This window comes from Opisthocomus hoazin, chromosome 2 (genome assembly GCF_030867145.1).
Source record: "Opisthocomus hoazin isolate bOpiHoa1 chromosome 2, bOpiHoa1.hap1, whole genome shotgun sequence".
NCBI classification, from domain to species: Eukaryota; Metazoa; Chordata; class Aves; order Opisthocomiformes; family Opisthocomidae; genus Opisthocomus; species Opisthocomus hoazin.
In genome coordinates, this window is record NC_134415.1 from 45,258,098 (window position 1) to 45,286,071 (window position 27,974).

Consider the following 27,974-nt stretch of genomic DNA (forward strand, 5'->3'; position numbering starts at 1 on the left):
CAGACAACTTTTCATTTTCAATGTGTGATCAGCTCCTAGGAGAAGGAGACACACACTACCTGGCAGCCTCACTGCCGGAGCTGGGAGTTACCACCGGTCCAGTGCAAAATTCCAAGGTATAAACTCAAGTTTTCCCACCACTCCAGTACTGCCATCAGAGTGTTATCTTCATATTTCCTCTATAAAAATAGAGCTTATGTTTGTCTGATTGCTTAAAATAATTTACAAAACCTGATCAGATTTTGCCTGTAGTATTCCCCCTGCCTGTTTTCATGCGGAAAATTTCTTATTATCACATGATGAGACAGAACGAGAAGCAGCTGATAAAATAATAAAACAACAAAACGCTCGCAAGGGCTGCATTTGATACCACTCTCCCTTCAACTTTACATCAGGAAACTAATGCAATAGAAAAGAAGAAAACCAAAGGGAATGGCAAATCACCCAACCCACACAGCACTTCTGTTCACAGTGAAAGGCAGTTCAGGAAACTCACCCGAAGAGACCGAATCTGTGTACTGGATCCAGTAGCTGTTCACATCACCCAAATACATTGCAGTGATGGTTCCCGGTAGTGACTCCTCCCTCCAGCACACCTGGCCCTAAGGCCTATTTCTTCAGCAACGACTGCTTGCTGTGAACTACAATCAGAAAATGCACCACTTAGATCTGCACGCTTCTTTTTGACAACATCAGTAGGGAGAAATGTACTGCTGTCCTCCAAATCCCAGAGGGAGTTAGCACACGATTTGCTGAGTTAGTGGGTATCTCCAGGAGGGAACAAACTAACCTAATAGAGAGGTAAAGCCCTCAAGGGTTCAGAGTTTCACTATTTTGCCCAGCAGTCTGCATTTTAGCCCTGCATACATTTAAGACCTTAGAGCATACTGCTCAGCCCAGAGTTACTACAGGAAAACCCTCAATCTAGGTATGCTTCTTCCAAGCACTTTTTCGCTCATGTAAGAAAGAAACAATTAATTAATGGACAGGTTTGTTCTAAAGAGATTATGGAATCTTCGCGAGTCACAATCTCTATTATTAATTGAAAGACCAGTATTAAAAAAGAATAATCTTCTGTTAATTACACAAATAAGCCATCGCACACTGAGAAAATGAAAACTAACTACAAGATGATCATAAATAGAAAATTTATATGGAATTTCTGTAAAAATACCCATAGTATAAATTTGCAACACTTCCATACAAAGGACAAACCTGTATAACATTTCCACGAAGAAAGCCCACAGAACAAGTGTTGCCCAGCACGGATTCAGCATGTACAGAGTATTCCAAGACTTGCATACAAGTTTCACACAAATCTCGAGGACAGGAGTTTTGAAAGGCTGTATGTATTTCTGGCCTCTTTAAAAAGTAATCCACCGGATTTTTTTGAAAGACTTGCTTTTAAGCATTCATGTTCAGATCCATCAGGGACTGGTTTTCAGAGTGGCACACATCCCCTTTGACATTTAACTTGGTTCTCAAAAATTCTAAGTAATTTTTGACATACAGTTCTAGTTTACAAACCTTATAGCCCTATCCTTAACCAAAACATTTTGAACAGTGTTAGCAGCAGCTTCTCCAAGGACATTTTGTCTATACCGAGGTTGCAAGCACAAGTTCCATTTTTTTAATTAATAACAGAATAGAGATAACAGAACACTCAGATTGCACAAAAGGTTGATACTGACTTTTTTTTTGGAAACACACCAAGTTTAATGCTATTGTAATAGTCTCATTTGTTCCATACTTGCATGATTCAACTAAAATGTGTTTTACTGGAAAAAAACATATTCTGGAAAGCATATTAACATTGCACTTTTACTGCATAGCTAGTGGTATTTCTGTTAAACACAAACTTAGCCTTTACAATGTCTGCTACTTCTTGTTTGCTGGATAAATATTAGTGAAAGTTGAGTATCTCCAGTATCATGCTACAGTAATTTTCCTACAAATGTGCAACTAAATGGGAGATATCATTGGTTGCATAGCACCTGTTTTTCTAAAGTCTCAGTAACAATTTAGTGATCTTTGTAATAAGATACTCCAATACATGTCAAGTACAGTCAAACCCAAGTTACCATCAATATTCCCTACTTTATTCATGAAAACATAGGACCAATGGCATACGCATTACATTCAAGATATGTCAGAAGCCTAAAACTGCTGATTTCCAGATTTACAAGGGATCTATGAAGAGATGAGCTGCTATCACTTGTTGCCTGTTTAATTAATCCCTGCTCATCAGACAGTGATCTTGCAGTTAGGTCTGTTACGATGGAAAATACTTAGTATGTTCATTTTAAATAATCCAAACTTAACAATGACATGCAAAACCAGAAGAAATGTAAGCAGAGACTTCAGAGAATCACCACACACAGGAGCTTCTGATCTTTCTCACAGCATCTCATAAACCATGCATCTTGCAGGACAAAGTGTCATTTGTGGGTTTTTTTGTTTTCTAAATTCAAAGATGTCATAATGAAATTCGACTCTTGTGAGAACACCTTATTCGCCTAAACATTCAAAAAGCCCAAATACTTCATCCTGAGTACACTTGACTTTTTAATACTTCATATTCCTAACAGTATACAACAAAACCACTGTGAGGTATAAGGATGTTCTGTATCTTTTCAAGTTAAAACCCCTTTAAACAGCTGGAGAGGATATTAGATTGGCTCCATGATATTAGTAAAGTGAAGAGAAACTGAATTAAAATTTAATATTGACATGCTCCCTCCTACACAGTATCACAAGACCCTATGCAGTACAAAATATCCTCTTTGGTACACAACCGAAGTCATCACTACCCTCAATCTGTGCTGGATACAGTCCCACATATTTTTCAGTGTCTGGTAGCTTTGGATTCGTCACTGAGGGGATAGGTCTATTCTTATCTTATGCAAGTTCATGTAACTGAATATACACACTGACTCTTGCTTGTCTCATGAAATATGGTTAAAGTCTTGTTTTTGTGTTAGACTTTTATGAGCTCCTGATGCACAGATAATGAAAAAAGCAAATACATTACGAGAACAACAAATCTGTACTCTGAACTTTTAGCTGCACAATTCTTCCATCCAGACTACAGCGGCCCCAAAGGTTTCTTCATTTTTGCAAATAAAAGCTCAGCTTGAGCTTCGGGTTGCTTTGGTGGGGGGTTTTAAAATTTTTTTTTTTTTAAAAAAATGCTATGTACCTCAACTGCTACTGAGTTCTGCTGTCTGTAAGCTTCTATAATTGCTCAGTTACATGCGACATCGCCCAAATAGCACAAGGCAAACTGTTCTCATTATAGTGCAACGTATACATATTATCAGCTGTATGTTTTCACACATGTGAAAGCATATTTACATGTGTCCATGTGTTCCAGTAATCTCCAAACTGAGAATATTCCTTAAGAAAATTCATATTCAATATATTCAGTGTAATTTTGTTCTTTGCACAGCTGTAGCGACAAATGCAAAACTTCTACCATATAGCTTCAAGACACAATATGCAACAGGACACAGACAGGAAAAGTTAAGCTTTCTTAGTAAACACGCTTTTTTTGAGCATTAAAAAAACCAACCACAACCATTTTCAACACAAATTGGCCCTATAAATCTCAGTCTCAAAGGAAACCAGCATTTTGCACTTGCAACTTGTATCTTCTAACGAAAAATTATTTCATCTCTGATTACTCTTTATTCTTGAAGAACAAGAGGAGATTCATGCATGCTAGCAATACACATCTATAAAATTAAAAAATCAAGATTGAGACACATCTTATGCACATGATCACACATCAACGAAACAGGAACATACAGGATCTCACTGTAGCTCTTCCTTACAAATAAAAAGATGCCGTATATATTAACCAAGTCAAAGGAGGGAAATATCAATATCTTTAATGACTTAAGTCTTCTAACCACATCTAACGCTAAATGGCAAGCCATTTTCACTTCACACAGTTCAACAAATACATGTTTACTCTGATAAAAGTAGCAAAGCCAAAAGCTTTTCCCTACTACCCACCTGCGCCCCTCTCTTTTCCAATTCCAATGACAAAATTAGAATAGTGATCACAGGTTAAAATCTTAAGTGCCTCTTCAGTTAATATTACAAAAGCAGTTTGAGTACTGCCAAAAATCTTCTGAGCTGGAAATGGTAGAACTGCACTGCATATGACAAGCTTGTATTAGCAAGAAGTGTACAACTTACTGACTGCAAAGTGAATACTTCTTGCTACAGTCTTGGGAGGAAAGGGGGGGGGGAACAACACACACAGAGGGAAATCATTGTTTCGCAAAAATCCCCCTTGATCAGAATAATTTTCTTTAAATCTTTTAAAAGTTCAAACATATTTTAAACATTTAGCTTCCATTCTTTCTCAGCCTGAGCTTTTCAATTACTCAAACTCCTCAGACGACTCCCGAGTCAAAAAAACTCAGCTGACAAGCTTGAGCTGTGCAGCACGCCTCCAAATCACCAAAAACTGAAAAATCTGGGAGAACACAGCATACTGTATGATAAACTTCCAAAACAAACATTAACAAAAATGAATGAGAAAGGTGCTTCAGTTGAAAGTGGTAAAATATACCCACCATACACAACATTTCTAATAGAAGACTAGTAAGGTGCCTTCTTTCACTACTTTATCACTTTACTGGTGCTTCTGTGGCATTTGGAAACAATACGCTCTCAAATAGGAAAGTCACAGTACTGCCAAGTGTCCTGTGTCCGCCTAGGATAGGGTTAATTTTTCACAAGAAGCCAGGAGTGGACACAGGCAGGACAGCTGACCCAAACTGGCCAAACAAACAGGATATTCGATACCATGTAACATCGTGCTCCCTTTGGTGTGGGACAGCTGGCTGGGGGGAGGTTGTTATTGCTCAGGAGCAGCATCAGGCGGTGAGAGAGGTGCTCTGCATATTTCCTTGGTTTTGTGTATTATTCTTCTCAGTATTGTTGTTATTGTTCACTTCCTTTGCTGTTCTGTTAAACTCTCCTTACCCCGACCCACGAGTTTTGGCTTTTTCTTCTGATTCTCCTCCACAACGCACCAGGAGGAAGGGCAATAGAGCAGTTGTGTGGTTCTTTGCTGGCAGCCCGGGCTAAACCACAACACCAAGCTACCACATAAAGTCAAAAGTCCTGATCTTGCTTAGGTCAATAACTACAAAGCAACACAAGCATAGGTGGCCATTTTATTGCCAGTGAACTGAAACTGTTAGACCCCTTTTCTCTTAGAAGAGTACAAACAGGTAAGATACACTTCTTATGATTGTCATGGCTAAAGTTGTACCATACACAGCATATGTGCTTATAAACCAAACCCAATGAGCAAGTATTAGCTTAAAAAAAAAAAAAAAAGAGAAGCCTGCTGACAGATCAGAGGTTTTGCATAAACACAAATGACAAATCAAGAGTAAGCTTCAGTTTCAGACACAGGGTTTGATACTTCTTTGGTCCAAGTGTACAAAATACTCGTGGAAACAACTATAGTCCATTATCAGCCACTTGACTTTTACGCTGTCTTACTGAGCTTTCAGTCTCTGAATCAGCTAAAGGTTGTTCACTTAAGTCTTCCATTTCTTCTTCCCCTGATTCTTTTCCAAGTGCTAAATCCTCCTCTGAGTCATCAGCACTTGAATTTGCTGCGTCTTCTCTGTCTGAGAGATCTTTTACATCTGCAGTCTCTTCTGCATCATCTGCGGAAAGCTCTGCAGCCTCCTCTGGTTCTTCTAATGCCGCATTCTCCACATTATCCTTTGTAATTGCTTCTTCTAAACCAAAGCATAGTTTCAAATACTGAAGTTAGACTGAGCCTCAGAACAATGTCTTTTAAAATTACATCACCATGTATGTATTCTGAAATATTCATGTACATTATTACTGAAAACTTGTACAGGTCTGTAATCTTATTTTTCAATTATTTCAAATAAATCTTCAGTAATATTTCTCCTCCATTTGTTTTTCTTGCATATTGGGCACAGATAGCTTTCATTTTGTTCCACCAAGTTACAAACTAAAGACAGATCAGTTTTACCAGGCTCCTTGAAGAGGTATTGTTACCAAAAAAATCAGTAGGAATATGATAAGACACCAGTAAGCTCTGTCAAGTAATAGCTGCTGTTGAGTCAACTAGTCAAGGATAGCACACTGCACAAGTATGCACAGGTGCACTTCTCTTTTGATAGTGATGAATACCTAAGATTTTGAAGATTGTTGGACACCTATAATTTCTAGATTTGGCTGAAGTCTTATTGGCAAGTGTCACAGATGCATCTGCATCTTCAGCAAACTAATACACACAAATGTACACAATTAAGAAATAAATTATTAATTACAGTTAAGTTTTGAATCCATCTAATAGCACAAACTTACCAAAACACATGTTCTGGAGCTTAACACACATCTGGTGCTGACAAAAGACTTTATTTCATGTGCAAGTTTTTTAGTGGGTTTTTTTTGCTGGGTTTGTTTTTTTTCTTTTTGTCTGCTGTGCTACCCTCCAAGTGGATGCTTTGACATAGATATTTTAGACCCCAACATATCAATCTTTGTCTGTGTGGCTAAAACGAATACCTGGATTATTGGTTCACATATAAGTTCTTGACAGTGTATAGCCCTCCCTCTTACAAGGTTACATTTAAACTTCCAGTATCTCACCCACTTAAGAGTTCTTACCAGATGTTTCACCTCTGTATTTTGACTTGGATAGGCAAAGGCAGTCTGAAATCAAAACCAGGATCTGTGTAAAGAAAGAAAGACCAAAAAAAAAAAAAAAAAGGGCATTTATTAGCAAATCATTCCAGCAGGCCCCTGCACTATTAAGTATTTTCCTACTAATCCTTTTTAGATAGACATACGATAAAATTTAGAAAATGGTATTATCTTGCTCAGAGATAAGAGCTAAAAAAAAACACAGAAAAAAGCATGTTCTCTGTGTATACCAACCAACATTCTCTGCTTTCTGCTACAAACTTTCTGCCTCCTACTTCCCTAAATTTATTCAGCATTGAAACTGCTTGCATCTTAAGAAGCGAGGCCCAGAACACGGTTGAGGATTTTTGTTTCTTTAAAACTTATGAAACAATCTTGGTCAAGATTTTCTATATCTTGGGATGTTATTCCATTCCTACCCCTGGCTCCCCAATACACGATATGTACTTCCACCTTTTGTGCTTGTTGTTATTTAAAGCAGCCTAGTACAGAGCACAGACAATCAAAACACAAGGAAGATATTTGTGTCTTTGTCACATGCTAAGAATAATGCAAAGGAAAGGAAGAGTGATGATACCATGTTAAAGAAATACATTTCAATCATTGAAAAGTTTTTTAGAAAAAAATGAGAGATTAACTTCACATTTTTTCAGCTTTTTAGGTTTGGGGGGTTTTTTGGTGAAGGAGGAAGAAGGAAATTTTCTTTTTTTTTTAAAATCATCACATTCATTTGCTTCCAGTTATGCTAACTTGACTTACACTCATTTGGTGATGAAAACCTACCATCCAGAAAAATGCAGCTGTTTAAACTGTATAATGAAAGACACTTGCTCACATATACCAATCCTGTAAACATACTATGTATAAAAATGTGGTTTTGCCTAAATATACACACACACAGAGCTTTGAAATCACTTCCCTGTACTGCTGAGAAACACACTCATGCAATTTTTCTTTATTTCATTAACACCAATATTTGGGCTGAAGGGCAGAGATTCAAGTGCCAGAAACAACCTTTACAATTCCTTCAAGATATAGTGATTTAGCAGGTAGTTAAACCAGTTATCAGCACAAATGATTTAAAGTGTCTTCGCAGGTGCAGAACACACTTGTGGACCAAACAACTAACCTGGAAGAACTTCTATTGCCATCTGTATCTCCTTTTCCATCTCAGTTTCTCATTTGATACTGATATTTGAGAGCTCATGGAGCCACATCACTCAAATATTCTGAGAGGAAATAATCCCAGCTCCACAAGTAAAGCAACTTCAAACTAGTTCCCCAATGAAACAACTCAGGGCTCAGGATATTGTCCTTAACATTTGCATATATAGCTAACAGGTTTGTCTGAGTAACCTTCCTGATGTTTTGGAGATTGATATAGGAAGCACCAGTTCTGGTCAGTAACAGAGGTCAGATTTTTCAATTACTAATGAGAACTCAAACAAAAAGATCACGGGGGAGAAAAAAAGTGAAGTCAGATTTTATTAAAACTAAGCTGTAACCACAAAGCTATGCCCCGGAATAGAGTAAATCAATTAAACCCCCAAATCTTTGAAGCCTTTAAAAAAATATTTTCAACCTTTCATTTTGAGTAACAGTGCAGCAGCGTACTTGCATTGCTAATTCCCACAAATAGAATCCCACTCCAGCTAAAAGAAGTCTCTCCACAAAGTCTACGTTTTTAGAAAGTTGGAGTCATTACACAATTCTGACCACAGGCATTCAATCCTTAAGTATACAAGTCTTCATTACAAAAAAGCCAATATAAAAATCATTTGTTTAGTGGATGCACTAAACAAGTCTAAATTGAAGCATGAATTTCATAAAAAGGATAACTTAGAGTGAACCAGTCTCACCCTTTACCAGAAGTAGGTAACACCACTAAAGAGTGGATCTGCAGTACCAAATATTTAAGAATTTTAAAAGGATAGAATAGACTATTTCAGTTGGAAGGGAGCTACACTGATCATCTAGTCTGCCTGACCAGTTCAGGGCTGACCATGTTAAAGTATATTATTAAGGGCATTCTCCAAATGCCTCAAACACTGACAGGCTTGGGGCACTGACCACCTCTCCAGGAAGCCTGTTCCATTTTTTGACCACCCTCTTGGTAAAAAAATGCTTCCTACTGTCCAGTCTAAATCCCTCCTGGCACAGCTTTGAACCATTCCCACACATTCTATCACTGGATCCAAGGGAGAAGAGATACATCATTAAAACAAGGTACTTCAGTATATCTTATCAGTGTTGGTTTTTTTTTTTTTTCTTGCACAAGTTTATGCAAAGCAAATGTTCTAGGTAACTGAGAAAAAGAAAGTAATATGCCTTCTTACCAAACCCAGGAACAGGCCAATCAATAAGGTAGCTAAGATGAAGACTGCATAAGAAATCCAAACGTGAATTCCAAGAGTGTCAGTGAGGTAGCTATGAATTTGCTGGAAATGAGAAGATAGTTAATAACTTCATACCTAACACCACTTACAATTTATACTACCATCACCATTACATAAACTGGCATCTATTTAATACCTTTTCTTTAACAGTATTTATACTGAAGTCTTCCTTCTCAAGCCCTAGGCATCCTTAAATGTCATACTATAACTCTTTTGATACCATTAAATCTTCTTTTTCTTTACCAAGTTGTTCACATTAAAAAACTTTTTAAGCCAAGTATGCACAATTCCTTCTTCCTGCAACACTCGGTATTAGAGATGCCACGCATAATCTTACTGCAGATAAATGTATGAGGAAGCCTCAGAGCATACAGGAAAATGTCACAACGTTCTTATATTCTGTAAGAAGGTGGCAACTGTCAGAGACAGACTACTGGGCTAGATGAACCCAGGGCATGACACATTTGTTCTTATGGCCTCTGTTGCAGGAAGGAGACCATACAGTAAGCATCCCTGGTAATGACAATCACAGCACCAACAGAAGTCTATGAATCCAATTATTTAAAAAAGGTAACTTGTAACCTAAACATTTCAGAACCAAAAAAGCACCAAGTCAGGTTAAAAGCAAGTGTCCTTTTATACCCACTTCATAAGCACGCTACCAAGTGAAAAAAATGTACCCTGATGGAGAGGTTTATCCCCTTAATTACATCTGAGAAGCAGAGTGGTGGACAAAATACATACTTAAATTCGGGAATTTGTTCATGAACAAAAATTAAGCCTTTTAGTTCTTACTCCAGCTCTTTAGTTCTTAAAAGGAGCCACCCATTCTAAGCAGACACTGAATAAGTGATTTCACTTATAGTTTTAAAGAGAATAATTCAAATATAATATTAAGATTTCTTTAAAACCGAAGTCTGTTTTTCAAACCTACAAATCCAAGTGACTGAACCAAGGATCACATCAAGCCAGGTAGTCTGGTAGGAAGTAAGTTATCACATTAGATCTCTGCCAAGAGTATATCCATTAGAAAACAAACCACAATCAACATTTATAAAAGTTCAAATATTGAAATTCCAGGGTGGTGGTGTTCTTTTTTAAATGTCAGAACACCTTCCAACATTTATTAAAGCATATGCAAGGACAGCACAGGAAGAAGAGTGAGGAAACACACAGCTGAAATACTCATCAAAGAGGAAAGTAAATTAGAGAAGGTATCTTCCTAGAGCATTTAATCGTTCAGGAAGGAAACTAGACAGAGACAACATCATTACACAGCAACCATGGAAGTGAAATGCCAGAAGGCTATAAAAAGTTAATACTATCCAGTGAAAGGAAGAATCAAATACAGCTTGCACAGGAAACCTAAAAACCAAAAGTTTTGTTTGATTCTGGGTTAGTTAGACGCTTACTGGAAATGATATGAACTCTGTTCAAACTTGCTACATTTATTTTTTGTAGCACATTACAATATTAAGCCCTTTTGCTACAATCAAATATAATCTCTCAGTCTTGGCTACACTTCGAGATTTTAAGAAAGAGTATGCTTTCTGACCAAAATTGAAAAGGTCTGAAAATTCTCAGTATTTACATGCTACAGGAAACACTTTGATAGCTCACAAAGTGTCTTGAAATATTTTTAAGTTCAAAGTATACTTCAGTGTATGCTAAGCATTTCTCCTTTACTTCTGATAATTACTTTACTGTCCGAATTTGTTGTGTTCCTATGCAAATGGCATTGACAGTTTGAAATCCAGATGCAGAAATTCTTACTAAAGAATAAAACCGTTACTCCCTCTTCTATACAACACACTAGATGCACACAAACTGCAGAAGAACATGATTTACAACACTGAAAATGAACCCAGATATAATCTTTAGGAATAGTATTAAGTGAGAGAATCTGGTAGATACTAAATGCATTCCTGATGTTTACAACGATTTTTGAAGCAGCTCTCAGAAAAATACTTTATCCTGTTAGCACACTTTGATAGAATATTTTAACTATACCAAGATAAGAACAGTAAGTATTTTCAGTATTGATGACAATCTTTACAATCAAACTGCCATTTTTGGCATAGCGTATTAATACTACAAAATTTATAGTGCAAAGATACTACACACTCAATATACAGTAAACATAAGGAAAATATAACTCTCATAAAAGGATCATAAAAGTATTCAGTTAGGTTTTGACTTCTAAACAGATCATTATTCTAAGCATAAAAAGGGGTATGGAAAACACTATCACAGTTACTTACTCTGATCCATCTGGAGAGGTGAAATAGCCCTGCCATGCCATGCATCCTAGAAAACAAAGAAACAGAAGGAACAGGTTCTAAGACAGACAGAAGTTGAGAGACACAGCAAACTGCGTAGAAATCGGAAAAGGATTCTATCTATAGACTTTCAATGCCATTCAGGGCCTAGTAATTTTCAGAAGCAGGCTACTGGAAACAAATACATTTTCTCTGCATTATGTTCATTTAAGCCAGCTCAATACAAAGCATCGAAACAGTGACTTGAAAGATGACATTTGAGCATAATCAAGAAATAGCAGTTTCACAGCTTAAGTCCCTGCAGATGGAATCGCCTTTTCCCCAACTCACAGCAGCATGCAACTCTGTAGTTCCCCTCCCCATTGCTGAATATCCTACAGCTTTTCCTCAATCTCAGATGAAAAATCTCATCTGGATCTTTAACATGAATTTACACATACTAGCTCTAGCCAGAATGAAATGCAGCCATGCACATCTCTAGTTCATCCTTTATATCATGTAAGCATTCTACACTATTTCAAAGCAAATGTAATACTCTGAAAACAAATTCTGATATACTGTGTAAACACTACATTGTTTCCTATTCCAGAGGAGGTCACAAGGCCTTTCAAACAAATAAACAAGAAAAAAACAAGGGAGGGTGGAACTAGACAATCTTTAAGGTCCCTTCCAACTCCAACTATTCTATCATTCTATTAAATCCATAAAGCTAAAGGTTGCCTGCCCCAAGTAGCAAGAAGTCATGAAGTAATAATCTACATAAACATGCATTTGATTCCAGCACTCAGCAGATACGGAAACTGACACTTATATAATGCTCAGTGGCTGTACTTTTCTTCCTTTATATATTTTCAAAGATGATACAAACAAGCCTCAGTAGGCACAAACAACAGCAAGTGCAGAAAATAAACTGCTTTTAAAGGTGAGAAACTGGCAAGCAGGCTGTCAGTACAGATTGCTTCTGCAAAACCTACATGTTTAGGGAATAAAGGCCTTTTGTCTCTAAGCTGTCAACATATCACCCTTAATGAATAATGTGCCATAACATCTTTTTCTTGTTAATAAAAATGAAGTGTTACATTATAGAAGATGGAGACTTCCATTCTGCTACAGGCTCCACAGCTTCCCACTTTCTCTCTAAAACATAACCTTGAAGATCTTCCAATGTCCGTGAGCCTCGGTATCTCCGAAACACTCCATCATGTGCACTAAAAATCAAAAATATGCATTAACACAGATATCCCTTAAACTGTATCTATGGTAAAAAAAAACCTAACTAATGCACATTATAGATTTGACTTGCTCAGATGGTTGAACGCCTAAGCATTTTCAATATGCTTTGAAATGGTAATCGATGATGAAAGGTCTCGGTTCTTAAACAGCATAAGCTTATGCTGTTTAAAAAACCTGCTATTTTTCTTAAATAAATATTCACTTGTACTACATTAAATACAAAGCACACAAGCTTAAGCAGCAAGTTATTTTTAACACACAACTCGATTCAAGTGTGCATATATATGTGTGTGTGCATATATATATATGCATGACTCAATACCATGACTTAATAAAGGGTTCAATATTTAAAGGATGGCATCTTTTTATTGGAGAACAGATACAGCAAACCTCTTTCCTGATCTGTTTTTAACAGTACTGATAACAGGACAACTTATTAAAGTCACTTAAACTGCAGAAAAGCCTCAAATGAGGACTTTATCACACAATCAAAGCTCTAGACAAGAACCTGAACTGAAATCAAAAGTCAGTATCCCTTCATTTTTATCTGCATTTCAGCGTTACAGTTTAAAACAAGTGACAAGTAGGAGTCAACAGTTGACGAATTTTAGCAGTAACAGAAACAGTACTACAAACAGTGGAAGATTTCTGTACTGACCTATGCAGTCAATTATTCAAATGAGAAATTTCAGTGACACTTCTATAAGGTCGTGTCTGCTCGAACATGGTCAAGTTTCTAGAAGCCAACACTGCAAACTTGCAACAATTTTTACAAATTCTCTTAAATATTGTTCCCAGACTGAAAAAGCATCACTTTTATCTAGGTACAAAACTGTCTGTAGAAGAACATCCCACCATAAGTTAAAAATACATACTTTACATTCATTAAGTCCACTGAGCTCCTGAGAAATGTTTTAGAGATTGACTAAAGTGAAATAAGCCAGTTGTTCATTACATCTTCCCTGCCACTGTTCAAACAGGACAGGAAAAAAGCATATGCACTGAGAAGACAACTGTTTCTAGTATGACACACTTACTGGTAAATTGTAGGAAGTGTTGTGACAAAGAAACGACCACTCAAGCCTAGAAATGGAAGAAAAAAAACACATCAAACAATTAAAACTGAAATTTCTAAGCATTCTGACATCTATAAATAGGTACAGATCTGTATTTGTAGACTAGAAAGCAGTAGACTACATAGCTTTTACCACTGTTTCGTACATACAGGTTTACAGTTTGTCTTCAGAAATGCTACAAACCATAACAGATACTAAATATTGTTGACAAATTAGGGAGAAATGCTTACCTTGAACATTTACTACAAGGTAATATTTCTACATGGATTTCACTAATCAATATTTGCACATAGCTGAAGTTTTTGACCAGACCAGCAGCATGCACCTCCAACCAAAAGAAAAGCCACACCAATGCACCCCATTGCTTGTGTCTGTGTGTAGTTGCATCCAAATGGCCTTTGTTTCGTCTAGAAAGTCGGGCCACTAATGACAGCAATAACAACAATGGCTTACAAACTCTGATCCCTGATTTTAATTCATATTCTAGCTGATTTTAAATGATTTAGAGCTGCAAATTTCAGATATCAGGGCCCTGAAGTCATTAAATAAACTAATCTTCATATTTGCTTGTTTGCTTCTTCCACATAATCCACATACATTGCACCACCAGTCTGTTCTTATATCTTGTAGGAAGGCTCAATTCTCTCATAAATATGACTGTAGCAAGACAATGTTTTGGATGTTTCTGGGTTCTTATCCTTCCTTCCCATACACCATTCCTCTCTAGGTAAATACAAATGGTATGCTGACAGAATGATAGTAAAGCTTAGGATGTCTCAACATTCTGTTCTGTAAAATACTGCAAATTTAAACCATGAGAACAATTTTTTACACCATCCAGAAGTGTGCGTCATGTCAGCATTTTGAGCATCAGACACAAGACAGCGGAAAGGAAAAAGAAAGACTGAAGCAGGCCTTCAAGAGGCTGACTGGAATTGATCCCCACAGTGAAAGCATGCATTTCACTGACTGGCAAATACCTAATAATCTTTTTACAAGTACCATCCTAGATAGTGAAAACATAACGCAATTCATAGGAAAGAGAAATTACCCAAATCATCAAAAAGCAGTTTGTGGTGGAGAAGGTGTTCAATGTTCTCTGGCTTTCCACTTAAGTACTGCTACAGAGTAATAGGTGCAAGTGTTCCCAGCTTTGCTGCTGTTAGGTACACCAGTCCAGATCTCCCAGTGTATGCCTTCATTGCAAAAGAGTCAGCTGTGAAGCATAAAGCTCCCAAACATCTCCCAAGCAGGCTGTCTGCATGACTCAGGTAGCTCAGTTGTCAGGTGAAGAGCTCACTCTCTCCCTACTCCCAAATCTGAGGAAAGTCAAGGCTACTTGACACTATCACCTCCTGACAATCAGAAAACCTGCAAGTGAGAGTAAGAATTCACCTCAGTGCTTAGTCATATTATTTGCTATTCAATACATCCAACTTAAAGACTGCAGAAATTAAAAACGTGCTACTAACACAGTCCATTTTTGAAAAAAAATACAGCAGACTTCAGAGATTATCAACCCCTAGATACGCAGTCTAACTCCACTAGTGAGGGCTACATTCCTCCAGCTAGCAGCTGCCATTCATATAAAGTACCAATGTAAAAAGTATAAATCAGTTATTTAACTTTTCCTTTTACAAAGTTCTGTGATAACACTTTGGGGAACTAAGTCTTTGTTCAGCTTTCAACAAAGTAAGCAGCTTTCTGCATCAGGAAGCTAGCCATGGAAAAGTATTATGGCAAGAGAGTTTCTGCCTCTGGAGACATATGTGCCTGACTGAACAAAGCCAGGTATTTTTAAAAGTTTTAGTAGTAATACTTTTCCTAGTGCGAAGTCTCCTATGGAATAGGCAAAAAGAAAGTTGTGGGATATTTGTTGTCTTTTTTTTTTTTTTTTTTTAAGATGTTTAAATCAAACCAAGCGCAAGCATCTTTAAAGTTCAAAAAGCAAGTTGTGTTCATTTCAACTTCTCAGCTTTCTGCCTTTACTGCTGTGAGAGAGCGGAGAAAGTCATGGGAACACTGAAAGACTCCGAAGTTCTTACAAATGTTAGTCAGGCAAACAAAACAAAATAGCTAGCTTAAACCTCTCTTACCAGTAGCCCATCCTAGAGCAAGTACCAATGGTCTCAGAACAAACACTGAAATCTATAAATTATAAAATAGAAAATCTGTTGCCAAAATGCATCTAAATATCCCCAAAACTTTAGCTGGAGGTTTTTTGCTTGTCTAAGGCACCTCCTTACATCACTAAAACCAGATGTGAGCCAGCTACAAAAAGCTAAGAACAGACAGTGAATTGTTTTGGTGCTTGTTTCATACAAACTTGAATGGGCTAGTAGTTTTAACCTGAAATACAGTCAAGCATCTGTCTCTGCAAATGAAAAATTGACATACATCCGTTATAAAGTTGACAGATAATAAAGAACAGGAAAAAACCTTCAGTATTTGCCCCCACACACCAAAATACACAGAGAATATAAATGCCATTTAAAAATAAAGCTGCTTTCATCAAACAAGTACTCAAAGATTACAGAAGACCCAAGAAGTCTTGTTTTAAATCACAGGTAAATGTTGTGATCGGAAGCTTAAGAAAGGCAACACAAATAAACAGAACTTGGAGATCCAGAAGTGTGTCTCTTATTTGTTCTTAAAATACTGAATGTTTCAATAGAAAAGATGAGGAAAGAATAAGCACTTTAAGACTAGTACATCAAGTGACTGAAATATGCTGCAAATATCCATTAAAGCTCTGGTGGATTTATTCTTTGAGCATTTGCTGCAATTAAGCACTATGAATGGCTACTTTCTCCTGCAGGTTTTGGAAGTGCAATTTTACACAATTCTGCACTCATCTAGTGGTTTCCCCCTAATTTAATGCATTTTGACCACATTCAATTTGATGAAGGGGTTACATAACCAAAGCTAATTAAGGTACCATTGTGCAAGCAAGAACAGGAGATAGAGCACTTAAGTACACCAACAGAAAGAAAGGATAAAGTATAAGCCTATAGTAAAACCACCTCAATAGCTTTGGAAAATTTCCAAAGCAGCTTATATACTTTCAAAACTACATCAGCACCAAAGGTTAAATCTGTACTAATTCTTTGTTTTCCAGTTTGAGTATTCATTAGTTTCAGAGGTGGCTACAGTTTTCACGCTTTGTGCGGAACTGAATATTGTAACTATATTATGCATGCTTTGGTATAAATTTATCATTTTGGGTCAGTCCTTTGACTTGCAGGAGTCAAACATCCTCAGAGGTCAAGACTCTAAGAAACATCAGAAATCCAAATATTTAAGGAACTTCTGGTTAAAAGTCACTTCTAAGGTCTTAAGAATCTGGCATCACTCAGCAGTCAGAAAAATTCAGACCACAAGAATCAAGAACCTGACCCTTTCAGCTCCCAAAACTTCCATTCAAGTTCTCTGCCAGGAAGAAGAATTCAAGTTCTCAAGTATTTTATTTTTACAGCCTCACTTCTGAAAGTGCATTTTTAAGTTAACAATCCCTGTCTAATTGGGAGAAAATAACAAGTTAGGATTATAACATATCTTCATTTGTAGCCTTAACTCCAGAGTAACCACTACTTTGTCAACATGCAGAAGCTGATTTTAAGTTTGAATATTAAAAATTTTTGCATAGATATAAACTCATTTGTTTGATAAACTGTTAATGATCAGTATATGCATTAAAAGAGAGCCTCACATCAACAGCTTTTTGGCATCAGAGTTTTTATACACTTCTACACTTTTAACAAAACATTAGCCTACGCAAGGTCTGGAACAGCTGGCATTTTCTTGTGAACTTAAAGTCCCTGCTGTTAACTTGATAAAGGTAACTTGTTTGGCATGTTTTCAAATAATAAAATGGATGTGTCTTCCACATAGTTTACATGGCAAAAAACAAAATAAGTAAAGCTTAGCCTTTTTATTTTCGTAACATCTCTTCCTAACTGTCAGTCTTTTGATACTGCTTATAAATCTTTTATCCCCTCAAAGCCAAAATAAGCATGAAGCATTCCCCAGAGATGCAGAGGTTTAAACAATATTGGTACTGCTTACACAAAAACACATTCAAAACTTTGGAGGAAGACATTAAAGGAATAAATAAGATTGTATTCATGCTTCTGTGGACAGTTACAAACCCCTTTTTGTAAATACATTTGCATACGTGCATCATCAACAGAAAATAACACGAAGATTTATACTTCAAAGCACTATTACAGTTAAACAAGACAATAAACCAGCACCATCACTGAAACAGTTAAGAACTTATTCAAGCAGACTCACACTGCAGTAATGCTACCACACCCTGAAACTCTTGGTACTGGGAAGCTACACAACTGGATTCTTCTACAAACAGTTTGGACAAAAGAGGAATGAGACAGGCAACAGCTTTCAGTGAAGCAGATTAAAACAGAGAATAACCCCTTTTTAATACACTATGAAGCCAGATCACTCCCGCAATTCTTTAATCCTTCAAATTGAGTTTTTATAAACTTAGGCTCACAGATATGAACTGCACGGAGAAACAAAATGTGGATAATGTTATTTTGATTTAGAAACCTCTTTTCTGACTTCGCTGACATCCCAGGTACTCCAGTAAAATAATGCACACTCCTAGATATTAAGTGGTACTTAAATTGAACAATTCCTTTTATTAAAACAGTCTATTTCATACCATACCTGGTTCTTGACTGACATCCACCTTTCCCACAGTGATATCTAGATGTTTGCTTTCCTTTGCAAAGCTCTCCCACGTCAATTCAATCTGTCGACAAGCTCGACACCAAGGAGCATAGCTAAAGGGGGACGACAGGTTAAATATTTTAATATTCTTACACTTACAGACATTCAAATTGATTTACTGTACGAAGAAAATAGAAACACATCAATCACATTGGAAAAAAACACTATAGTTTTTCTTAATCAAGTCTCCTGAGTAAGATAATCAGGTAGTTTTGTATCAATCCCTACGTTGTTCTTCATGTTACTAACACAAAAACAAATCTTCATAGATTTGAGAAATTCATATCCGAACCCCTCACCACTCATGATTTATTCTATTTGCATATGAAATAGCTGCCATGGAAATGGATTTATATGAATTTTTGAAGCCACGCTGTCCTCTGAAGCAGTATCCTTCAATGTAACATTTTGTATTGATTTCCCACACCTCAGAACTTCCAGAAATTACATTCGTCTTAGCCCACTACTCAATACATCAAAGCACGCCTTTTTTGATAGCACTCTTTAGAGATTTAAAATGAGTGCACATCAAATTCCCACTGCTCATACTGCCTGTCTTTCTCAAGTCTTGTTTTTTCTCAGAATCAGCAAAATATGAAAGCATGTTTCATGAGCTGAGCTTAGTGTACCACCAACTGGAATAATCAAACCAATTTTGCAGTTCTTATTGATAATATCAACATGGAGACAGAACAGCTAATATAAAAGGATGATATCACACAATGCTTAAATGCTCATAAAAGCCCATTTGCCAAATTTATGTATTTTACCCTAACTTGGTTGACAAAATCTTTGTCAAACTTGTGCAGCTCGCAACGGTCTGTCACATACGCAATCAAGGTAACACAGAACAGCTAGGTATTGCATGTAACAGAGTCATGGCAATCGCCCATACACAGACTTCTCCTTCTACAAATAAAAAGAGACCGGTACATGGTTTAACCTGATGGGGGGCGTGGAGGCAGAAACGTATAAATGCAGGTTTCTGATATTTTAAAATGAAAGGGAACAAAAATAGTGGGTCTAGAGACACACTACTGCTCACAGTACTCCATATATGTTACCATGCTCCTCATTCACTGTTAACAACAGAAACAAATTTCACAGGAAGAGGCCAATATCCTTGGCAACCACATCAGCACATTAACTGGGAACCTCTACAAGCAACTCTCTTACTCTTTTCAGTTTATCTGTGGGTACTACCACCCGACTTAAGAGTGGCACTTCCTATCCTCTGGCTGTTGTCCGATGAGGAATGTTTACTTTCTTCGAGGCTGTGGACAGAGATCTCCCCAGCCACCCACAGATGTTTCACATAAATAAGAATTAACCTAAAACAAGTAATTTCTCACAAAAGAGGTTGAATCAAATTTACTCAGAGTGCCTTACGACAGTTTGGAAATCTAAGTATTTAAAAAAGAAAATCTTGTCATTTGGAAGTTAAAAGGATACAATTTAAAAACTTGTGTTTTACTGTAGTAGGAAGTTATGATTTTAAGTATGAGAGCTAATACTGTGGGCTTTATGAATCAACATGACTTCATGTAAGAGTATCTGAAAACAGTACATAAATCTCACCCTGCCAAGAAACGGCCCTTCTATATCTTTCAAAAAGATACTGGAAACAAGTCTCACATGCAGAGTTGTTTCCCATTGTGCTGTTTGCCTACAGAGGGCTTTTAATAATAGTTCGACAGATACTGTACTTGGGTATTATTTTATTACAGTAGCTTGATGGTAGGTAAGAAACTGCACACATGCATCAGATAATGCTGCCGATGTTGCTCTAAAATTAAAGACAGAAGTCGGAATGTTTTCTAAATCCACCTTCTCTAGATGCGTCAAACTCCTGCCATGAGATTTTCAACTTTAATACATCCTTTAGCTTGTTTAAGGTACTATCTGATCTTGAAATAGAAATTTGGCACATATCAACATTTATGTTTACATTTCACATCCATGAGCACTTCTTCTAAATGAAATTAAGTGGAATATTCAACACACATGGCTAATATTCATATGCTTAGAAACATTTTCTTTAGCTCTAAGAAGCATTAAAATCCACCCACACCACAGTTTGGCAGTGACAGAACATAACAATGAACTTCACAAAAAGCCTTTGTTGTTGGCTTCCTAGTTTTTATTACCAATATTGGATGTGGGATGGCAACAGTCACATACTATGCTACATGATCCAGCCACTCACACCAAACACTGGCACAGACAATCAGGCTTAAAATTTGCTTTGCATTCCTGAACTAGCACATTTAATTTTTGCCAGCCAGGAAACACTCTGTCCCCACATATACAAGAAAGAACTTGCAATAGACACCAGATTTTTGCAAGAGTTAATCACTGCTGTTTAGTTCAACATCCTCACTTTAAAAGCTTTAAAAGCTTTAACATCCAGGATCTGTTATGCAGCACTTGAAGCACTAAGAGAAATTCAGGAGTGCCTCCTGGAAATAAAAGCTTTCTATCGCCAAAGCTTTCTTTTACTTCCCTCTCAGTCTTAAAATACCTCCCCTTACACTATATCTTTCAGTAAGACACAGAGAAGTAAAATACCTCATGCTTAGGTCAGCTTTATCAAAAGTTTCAAAAAAAACTTTTGCACCCTGAAGAACTGAAGCTTAAGGAGGTACTTTATTTCAGTGTAGGCTTCCAATGAACCCTTTAGAACTGTGGCCAATTTGTATTTCTACAGGAGTTATGGTACAACTACCATCCCCATGGGGGGGGAAAAACAAAAAAACAAACAAAAAAAACCCCACAAAATGCACACTGTCAGAGCAGTGCAGGAAAGTAGATCCATGTGTGTGCTGCAAAACCCATCTTCATTACTTTTCATCAAGTCACAAGACCAGTCCACTTACAAAAGCAGATGTAACCAAATTTCTTCCGCCATACTCCACAGACAGGGCAGAAAATAATTAACACCTCATCAACACCACCAAATTTAGGGCTGTTACTCCTCTAGCTTCTCCCTTTGCACAAGGGGGTATGTTTAGCTGTTACCTTGTCCTTTGCACTGTGCCCTATTTCATACAAGGGTACCAAGAAAACAGCAATCGGATCTTTCTAATGTAAAAATTGAAGTCCACCAGAATTTGTATCAAGACCTGGGCAGCTGGTTAAGGGAAGAAAGTTTTCAGCAGCCTGTTAAACATTAAAAGGCAATTTACTAATCTCCACCATTTAAAAATCAGATTGAAAATGCCACATACCTATAAATTACACACTGCCAAGTAATTCACCGCAAGCAGGTTAATGCACATCTCTCAACATACACCTCATTCGTGGTGTGACCAGCCCTCTTACATAGCACACAGTTTTATAGTAGAAATATCCTCATGCATTGTCTACCCTCCACAAATGAGGCAACTAACATTTATCTGCTGGTCAGGTCCATTGCAAAAACAATTGACTTAAGAGGATTAAAATCACTATTTCAAAATATCCAGGTGTTTTCCAGTTCCTACTCCAATCCATTACAATACCTGAAGCTTCTTCAGAAAGCATAAAGAAAGCAATCCAAAAGCAAAATTTTAAGCTCTTAAAAAGTCAAAAGCAAAGTCTGTGTCTATCTCTGATTGAAAGCATGGAAGACCAAGCTTTGGCTTTCAAATATCAGCAACTTCACTGATGGCTGCAACACAAATAAATAAATACTTAAGTTAAAACCAGTTTAAGCAAACATGGCATTCAGTCATATCACTACAGAGCTGATCAGTAAACACAGAATGATTTTATTAAGATTTACTGATACACAGTTTCCAACTCCAAGCCACTAATCTTCCCTCTTCTTGTAACTGCTTGGCTAGGGAATTGACGAATTCACTCATTTTCAAATGAATGTAACTGACTCCTTTCATCTGCTTTTTCACTACCATTAAGTATCGGCGTTGAAAAGATGTAACCCCCAATACCATTATACACTTTGCTCTGATGACAATTTCAGGAATTTCCAAGAATCCAGGAAAGGAAAAAACTGCTTATGACAACACGCACAAGCAGATTTGCTGAAGAGAAAACAGCAAAATAGGCGAAAGTTTCCCCGTTTAGTCTGGTTTTCCTTCATTCAAGACACACAACTTTTATAAAAGGTAATGCTTACAGTAAACCAAGCTATTTGCTGGATTTCAGATTGGGAGTACTATTAGAGGTGGAAATGTTGAGACAGTACCTAACAGAACGGTAAAATCAGTATCAGAATGAAACAATTATTACTTATATTATTTCAAGTAGTTTTGCTTTATTGCTACAGATTTCATAAGTGTACAAAAAAAGTGCCCGATGTCTTTGGGTGTTATCTTAATACTATCATTTGATTCATTCTTGTTCCTAATTACAGATAGATCTTGAGGCAGGACAGGCGGCATTGTAATTTCAACAAAAGATAAGCTTCAGAAAGTCAACAGTTTTAGTCTACTTTTCAACTGAGCAGGTGGTAGCCAAAGATTCATTAAGTTAGTCCCTGTCATCAACCAAGACCTATATCACAATAGTACAGACTCTGGAAGCCAACAAGTTTCCTCCAATTTGCCAAAATCCCTCCAGAACAGACAAGGCCTCCCAACCAAAAAATGGTTGCTCCACAACAGTTAAACAAGTGTTTTTAAAAATTGCCAAAGCCCTAGCTATCTTAAAGAGCAAACCAAGGAGGTTTCTCCCCGGATTCTCCTGCCAAGTTTCACTCAAATGCCTTAAGTCACAGATGGGATTGCTGAAGTGACAATACAGCAAGGCAGAATCACAGAATAGTAGGGGTTGGAAGGGACCTCTGTGGGTCATCTAGTCCAACCCTCCTGCCGAAGCAGGGTCACCTACAGCAGGCTGCACAGGACCTTGTCCAGGCGGGTCTTGAATATCTCCAGAGAAGGAGACTCCACAACCTCCCTGGGCAGCCTGTGGGGAATTTGTTTCAGGGTGCAAGCTCAACCTTATGAATTCCCATTGTGCTGTATTTACTTCAGCAACCTGATATGCTATCTTTTCCAACAATACCCAAATAAAGGTGAAGAGTAACTGCATACACTGTGGTGTGATGTGCTGCAAGCCAAAAGAATTCTCTAGCATAACATTTCAAGCGCTACCTTCCATGTGTTTTACATCTCAGTAATGAAATGCATTTTAAACTTCCAAGCACAAGATGAGAAGCAAAGCAGGGTATATTGTAATTCTTCATCTCCCTGGTTTCAAAAACTAGAAAAGGGTAACAGTACCATCTGCAATGAAAAATAAAAAAAAGACCCCAACAACTTTCCATTCACAAGCATTTTTTTAAAAGATGAAGGAATTATTTTTAAAATAGAAAGTAAATCAATCACTGAAAAATTATGTGAAATCTTCTAGAACTTCAGCAGATTAAGTTCCATCATTCTACATGGGTTTGTCCCCTTCTATAATAGTAAAGCATCTGCTAACAAGGATATTTCTGTTCCACATTTTATCAGTTTATGTTCAGCCAGTCCATGGCACAATATTCAGCCACATGTTCAGTTATTAAATAAGAGTCCATAGATAATTTGGTCACTTCGTCTGAACTCAGTCAGGAGGGCTGCAGAAGCTTCAGAACGAAACTAGAGTTTTGGTAACTTCATTTTCACTCCCGCTGGCCACATTTAGGGGTGTTGGGTTTTCTTTTTTTAAAGAACAGGACAAAGAAAAGCCTGGATACTAACAAATCAAGAGGAAGTAAGAGACTACACTCTTATAAGTGACTGAAAATTCCTATCTTATTGAACGCTCAAGCTAAGCTACAGTAATTGTTAAATAATTTATGGAATTCTTTGGACTTTATTGACAGAAAGTGTTTCTAGCCAACTGTTTAAAAGCATTAAACCATGTAAATGGCAAAACATTCAACCAGATTTTTAGCACACTCCCTTGAAACTACAGACAAACATGCTAGTGAGAGGACTGAACCCTTGTGATAATCTGGCCTGCTAGATAGCAGGGCAATATTTAATGATAAGTGATCACGAGAAAATAAAGTATGGACCTATGCTATAGGTATGATAAGATAGCCTTGAAAACATGACTATTACTTACACTATGACACTACTTACTACTCTCCATTTTCACCTTGGCTAGAATTAAAGTAGAAAATCAAGACACTCTTTTTCAGGTACACACAGCACTAAGTTTGTGCTGAAACAACTGGGAACCAAATCATGTAGTATCCTGTGTGCGAACTGAACTGGAGATTTTCCCGATGGACAAGCACCTGAAGTACTCCAGGTGCAACAGGAGCATATTAAATAGTTTCATTCGTAACCAGAGGCATAAAGACCACAAGTTTATTGTTGGGGGTGGGTGGTTGTTTCAATCTACTTCAAAAAGAAAGAGGATGTTAAATTAAGATCCATCAAGCTTGGAACAAGCTCTGTTTACAAATGCAAAATGCACTTTTAAATAAACAGATCAGAAATTAGTTTTCTATATTCCTAATAGACACAATATTAAAGACAAAAACAAATTTGTCATATTAACGAATCATTATTTTGCAGTTACAGACTAGAAATAAGTCAATAAGGAAACCTTTTCTAACAGTTCATTCCAGCATCACACTCGCCGCACTTCAGCGAGGATCTGTGTGCTGCGATAGTAACAGTAAGTAAAAAGTGTTGTAATGTCTTTCAGAGACACAAAGTTATCCAGAATATTTTTATCAATGAAATGCAGCAGTGCTTCCAGTGCCTGCAATCTTGCCAGCTATGAATAACTGAATATTTACAAAAAGTCAGCCAAGTACACACACTTCAGCTAGGAGGTATGAAGGAAGAAAAATCCTATTTCCACTACGAATCCCGCACACAAGTAATTTCTGACTGAAGTTTCTCTATTTGCGCACCTGAGAACAATAAAAAAGTGGTAGCATACAGTGGTTCACCTGCACTACTTTCACGAATAGAAAAACTGACATTAAACTGAGTAGTAGTACCCGCTCCTATCAGGGCAGAAGGCTTCAAACCAGTAATCTAGAGTAGGTGACCAAAATGAATAATTTTTCACAGAGATCCTATAATAACATTTGCATTAAAAAAGAAAAAAAAGTATTGCTTGGAAAACAAAGGTCTTCTAAACCAAACAGGAGGTTCTTCAAGCAAATGATGTTTTGATGAACAATACTGCAGTCTTGCTAACAGACCTACCACACAGTACAGAAGGAATCAATGAACTGACATGGAGCACTCCTGTCCAGATCACCAGCTCTAAACCAGATAAAAACCAGTAGAAGCCAAAATCCATCAGCATGAAAACAGCTGCAAGAATCATAAGAAATCAATACTAGATCTCAACGAGTCACGACTGGGAATCTCAAACTCTCACTAATCCAAGAACAGCAGCATTGAGTTAGCATCCTCAATGAAGACAATGGTTCCTTCTCATTTAGGAGAAAAGCAGAAAGCACTAGAAATGTACCGCAGAATGCACTAGAAATTTAACACAGAAAGTAGCATGGAGAAGCAAGGATCTTTCACACATAAAACACTATACATAGAAATAAGTCTATTTTAAACAACGTAGCAACACATACCACATTCAACTAGCACTAAAACTAACTTTGCCACCATTGGTATTGCCAGCTACCTGCCACTCCCAGTGTTTCAAGTGGAGTAAAGCCTCACAAAGAATTTTAACTATTTGCTACCGCAACCATTTCCGATTTCAGTCAGTTCCTTCCCTCTTTCTTCCTCATACGCATGCACCACTATTTCTTTAAATATTTTCTCTTAGAAATAAAAACTTTGACTCACCATAAATAACCTTTTTCCTCCTCATACTCCTGTATGAATCGGTAATTTTCATACAATAGCTTCCACATATCATTAAGATGTCAGAAGAGGAAAAATTTCAATTTAAAAAATAAACTTATTTTCTCCCACTCCAAGACCATCTCTTCCCCCACCTTTTAGAATATAAAAAGCAAAAAGGGAAAAAAAAGCAACTCAAAATCAAACCCAGATGCTTAGTCACAACAGTAGGCATCCCTGGGTCTCTCAACCAGCCATTTCAGGATTGTTCCCACCTATTGACTGATTAACACCAGATACCTGGTAGGATGCCGAGCAGTAAAGCCCTAAGAGTTGTGATACTCCCTCTCCCTAATAAGAGACCGCAGATAACTCAAATTCAATACTACAACAACACTTCAAGCATCTGGGCATGTACTTATGAGGAAGCATGAGTTCAGCTGTTGATGGGCAACCTGGTCTGTTCAAACACAAGCACTTCCACAGAGGAGAAACACATACACCACAATAAAATCCTATTTAATAGCTGCACAGCACACAGATACCATATGAACACACAGCCTATTTAAACTACTTTTTTTTTAACTGCTATATTGAAAAAACCCTCAAGTGCCATTTCACCCTTCTAAATAAAAGCAGCTGAACTAGCCTCCAAGCACAAAATGTCACATGCATTTCAAGAGCAGTATCACATCACAAGTGAACCCATGACACCACTACAGTTAGTTAGAAGTACTTCAAACCTTAGCCACCAACAGCCAAACCTCTCTAGCTATCACCAGCATAAAGCCACAGCTGCACTGAAAAGTTAACGAAATCTGACAGGTCTTCCTTAAACAAGAACTCTAGAGCGAGATGGTTGGAAGTCAGGGCGTTCCAGGATATTATGTAAGGCTCACCACTTTGGAAACCTGCTCCTCCTCAACATGACCCACCAAATTCAGCCCTCCTAGCTCGCACAGAATCCAGCTGAAGTCCCAAATGGGTAAGAGGTGCAAGGCGCGGTGCCTGACGCTACTCCCCAGCACGGCATTCAGCTGTCTTGAGTAACAGCGCTGAAACGTAACCAGTTACACCAGGGCTTACTGAGACGAGCCCAGTTTAACCTCGGGGCACTGAGGCGCTCCGTGCCCGCACAAAACCAGAACCTGAAGGAAAGCTCCTTTGATCAGATCATCTCCAGTAAGGCGAGCGTGTCCCTGCAGGCTCAGGGCCGACAACGCCCGGTGGAAGAGGGGATCACGGGCGCTGGGTATCCCTGCGTGGACGCTCCATCCCCCACCCCCCCCGGCCCAGCCACCGCAGGGGCGGGGAAGGTGCGCGGCTGCCCCCGCACCTCCCTTCGCGGGGTGGGCAGGCCGGCACCGCCCGGCCCTTACCCCGCACGCCGGGGGAGGCGTTACCGGCCATGCCCGCCCCCCGCGGCAGGCGCCGAGCAGAGGCCGGCCGCCGCGAGGGGGAACCTTCCCCTTCCCCTTCCCCTTCCCCTTCCCCTTCCCCTTCCCCTTCCCCCCCCCCCCCCCCCCACCCCAGCACGGCGCCTCTGAGGCGGACGGGAAAGCGGCCGCTACTCACAACTCCAACATCCACTGGCCCTGCAACACGAGGCTCCAGTTGGAGCCGCCCAGCACTTGCACGCGGCTCCGCGGCTCGCCGGGGCTGCCCGCCCGGGACGCCACGGCGGGACCCAGCGGCGCCGCGAGGAGCAGAGCGGCCGCGGCGCAGAGGAGCCGCCGCCCGCCCCAGCAGCCCGCCGCCATGTTCAAC

The 27,974-nt window shown here is 38.2% G+C and overlaps 1 protein-coding gene across 3 annotated transcripts; it reads right to left on the reverse strand.

The window, feature by feature from the left end:
- Positions 1–1,131: 1,131 nt before the first annotated feature.
- TMX4 (thioredoxin related transmembrane protein 4) lies at positions 1,132–27,974 on the reverse strand. 3 transcript variants are annotated; one of them, XM_075413463.1, is made up of 8 exons: positions 27,783–27,974; positions 18,385–18,500; positions 13,657–13,702; positions 12,466–12,594; positions 11,369–11,414; positions 9,048–9,149; positions 6,676–6,739; positions 1,132–5,771 (listed from the first exon to the last, which is right to left on the reverse strand). In XM_075413463.1, the coding sequence occupies exons 1-8, from the start codon at positions 27,965–27,967 to the stop codon at positions 5,485–5,487; spliced, it is 975 nt and encodes a 324-aa protein (XP_075269578.1). In that variant the 5' UTR covers positions 27,968–27,974; the 3' UTR covers positions 1,132–5,484. The 3 variants fall into 3 exon arrangements, with proteins under 3 accessions (XP_075269578.1, XP_075269580.1, XP_075269579.1); XM_075413465.1 differs by lacking the exon at positions 27,783–27,974 and adding an exon at positions 27,107–27,461; XM_075413464.1 differs by lacking the exon at positions 27,783–27,974 and adding an exon at positions 26,211–26,360.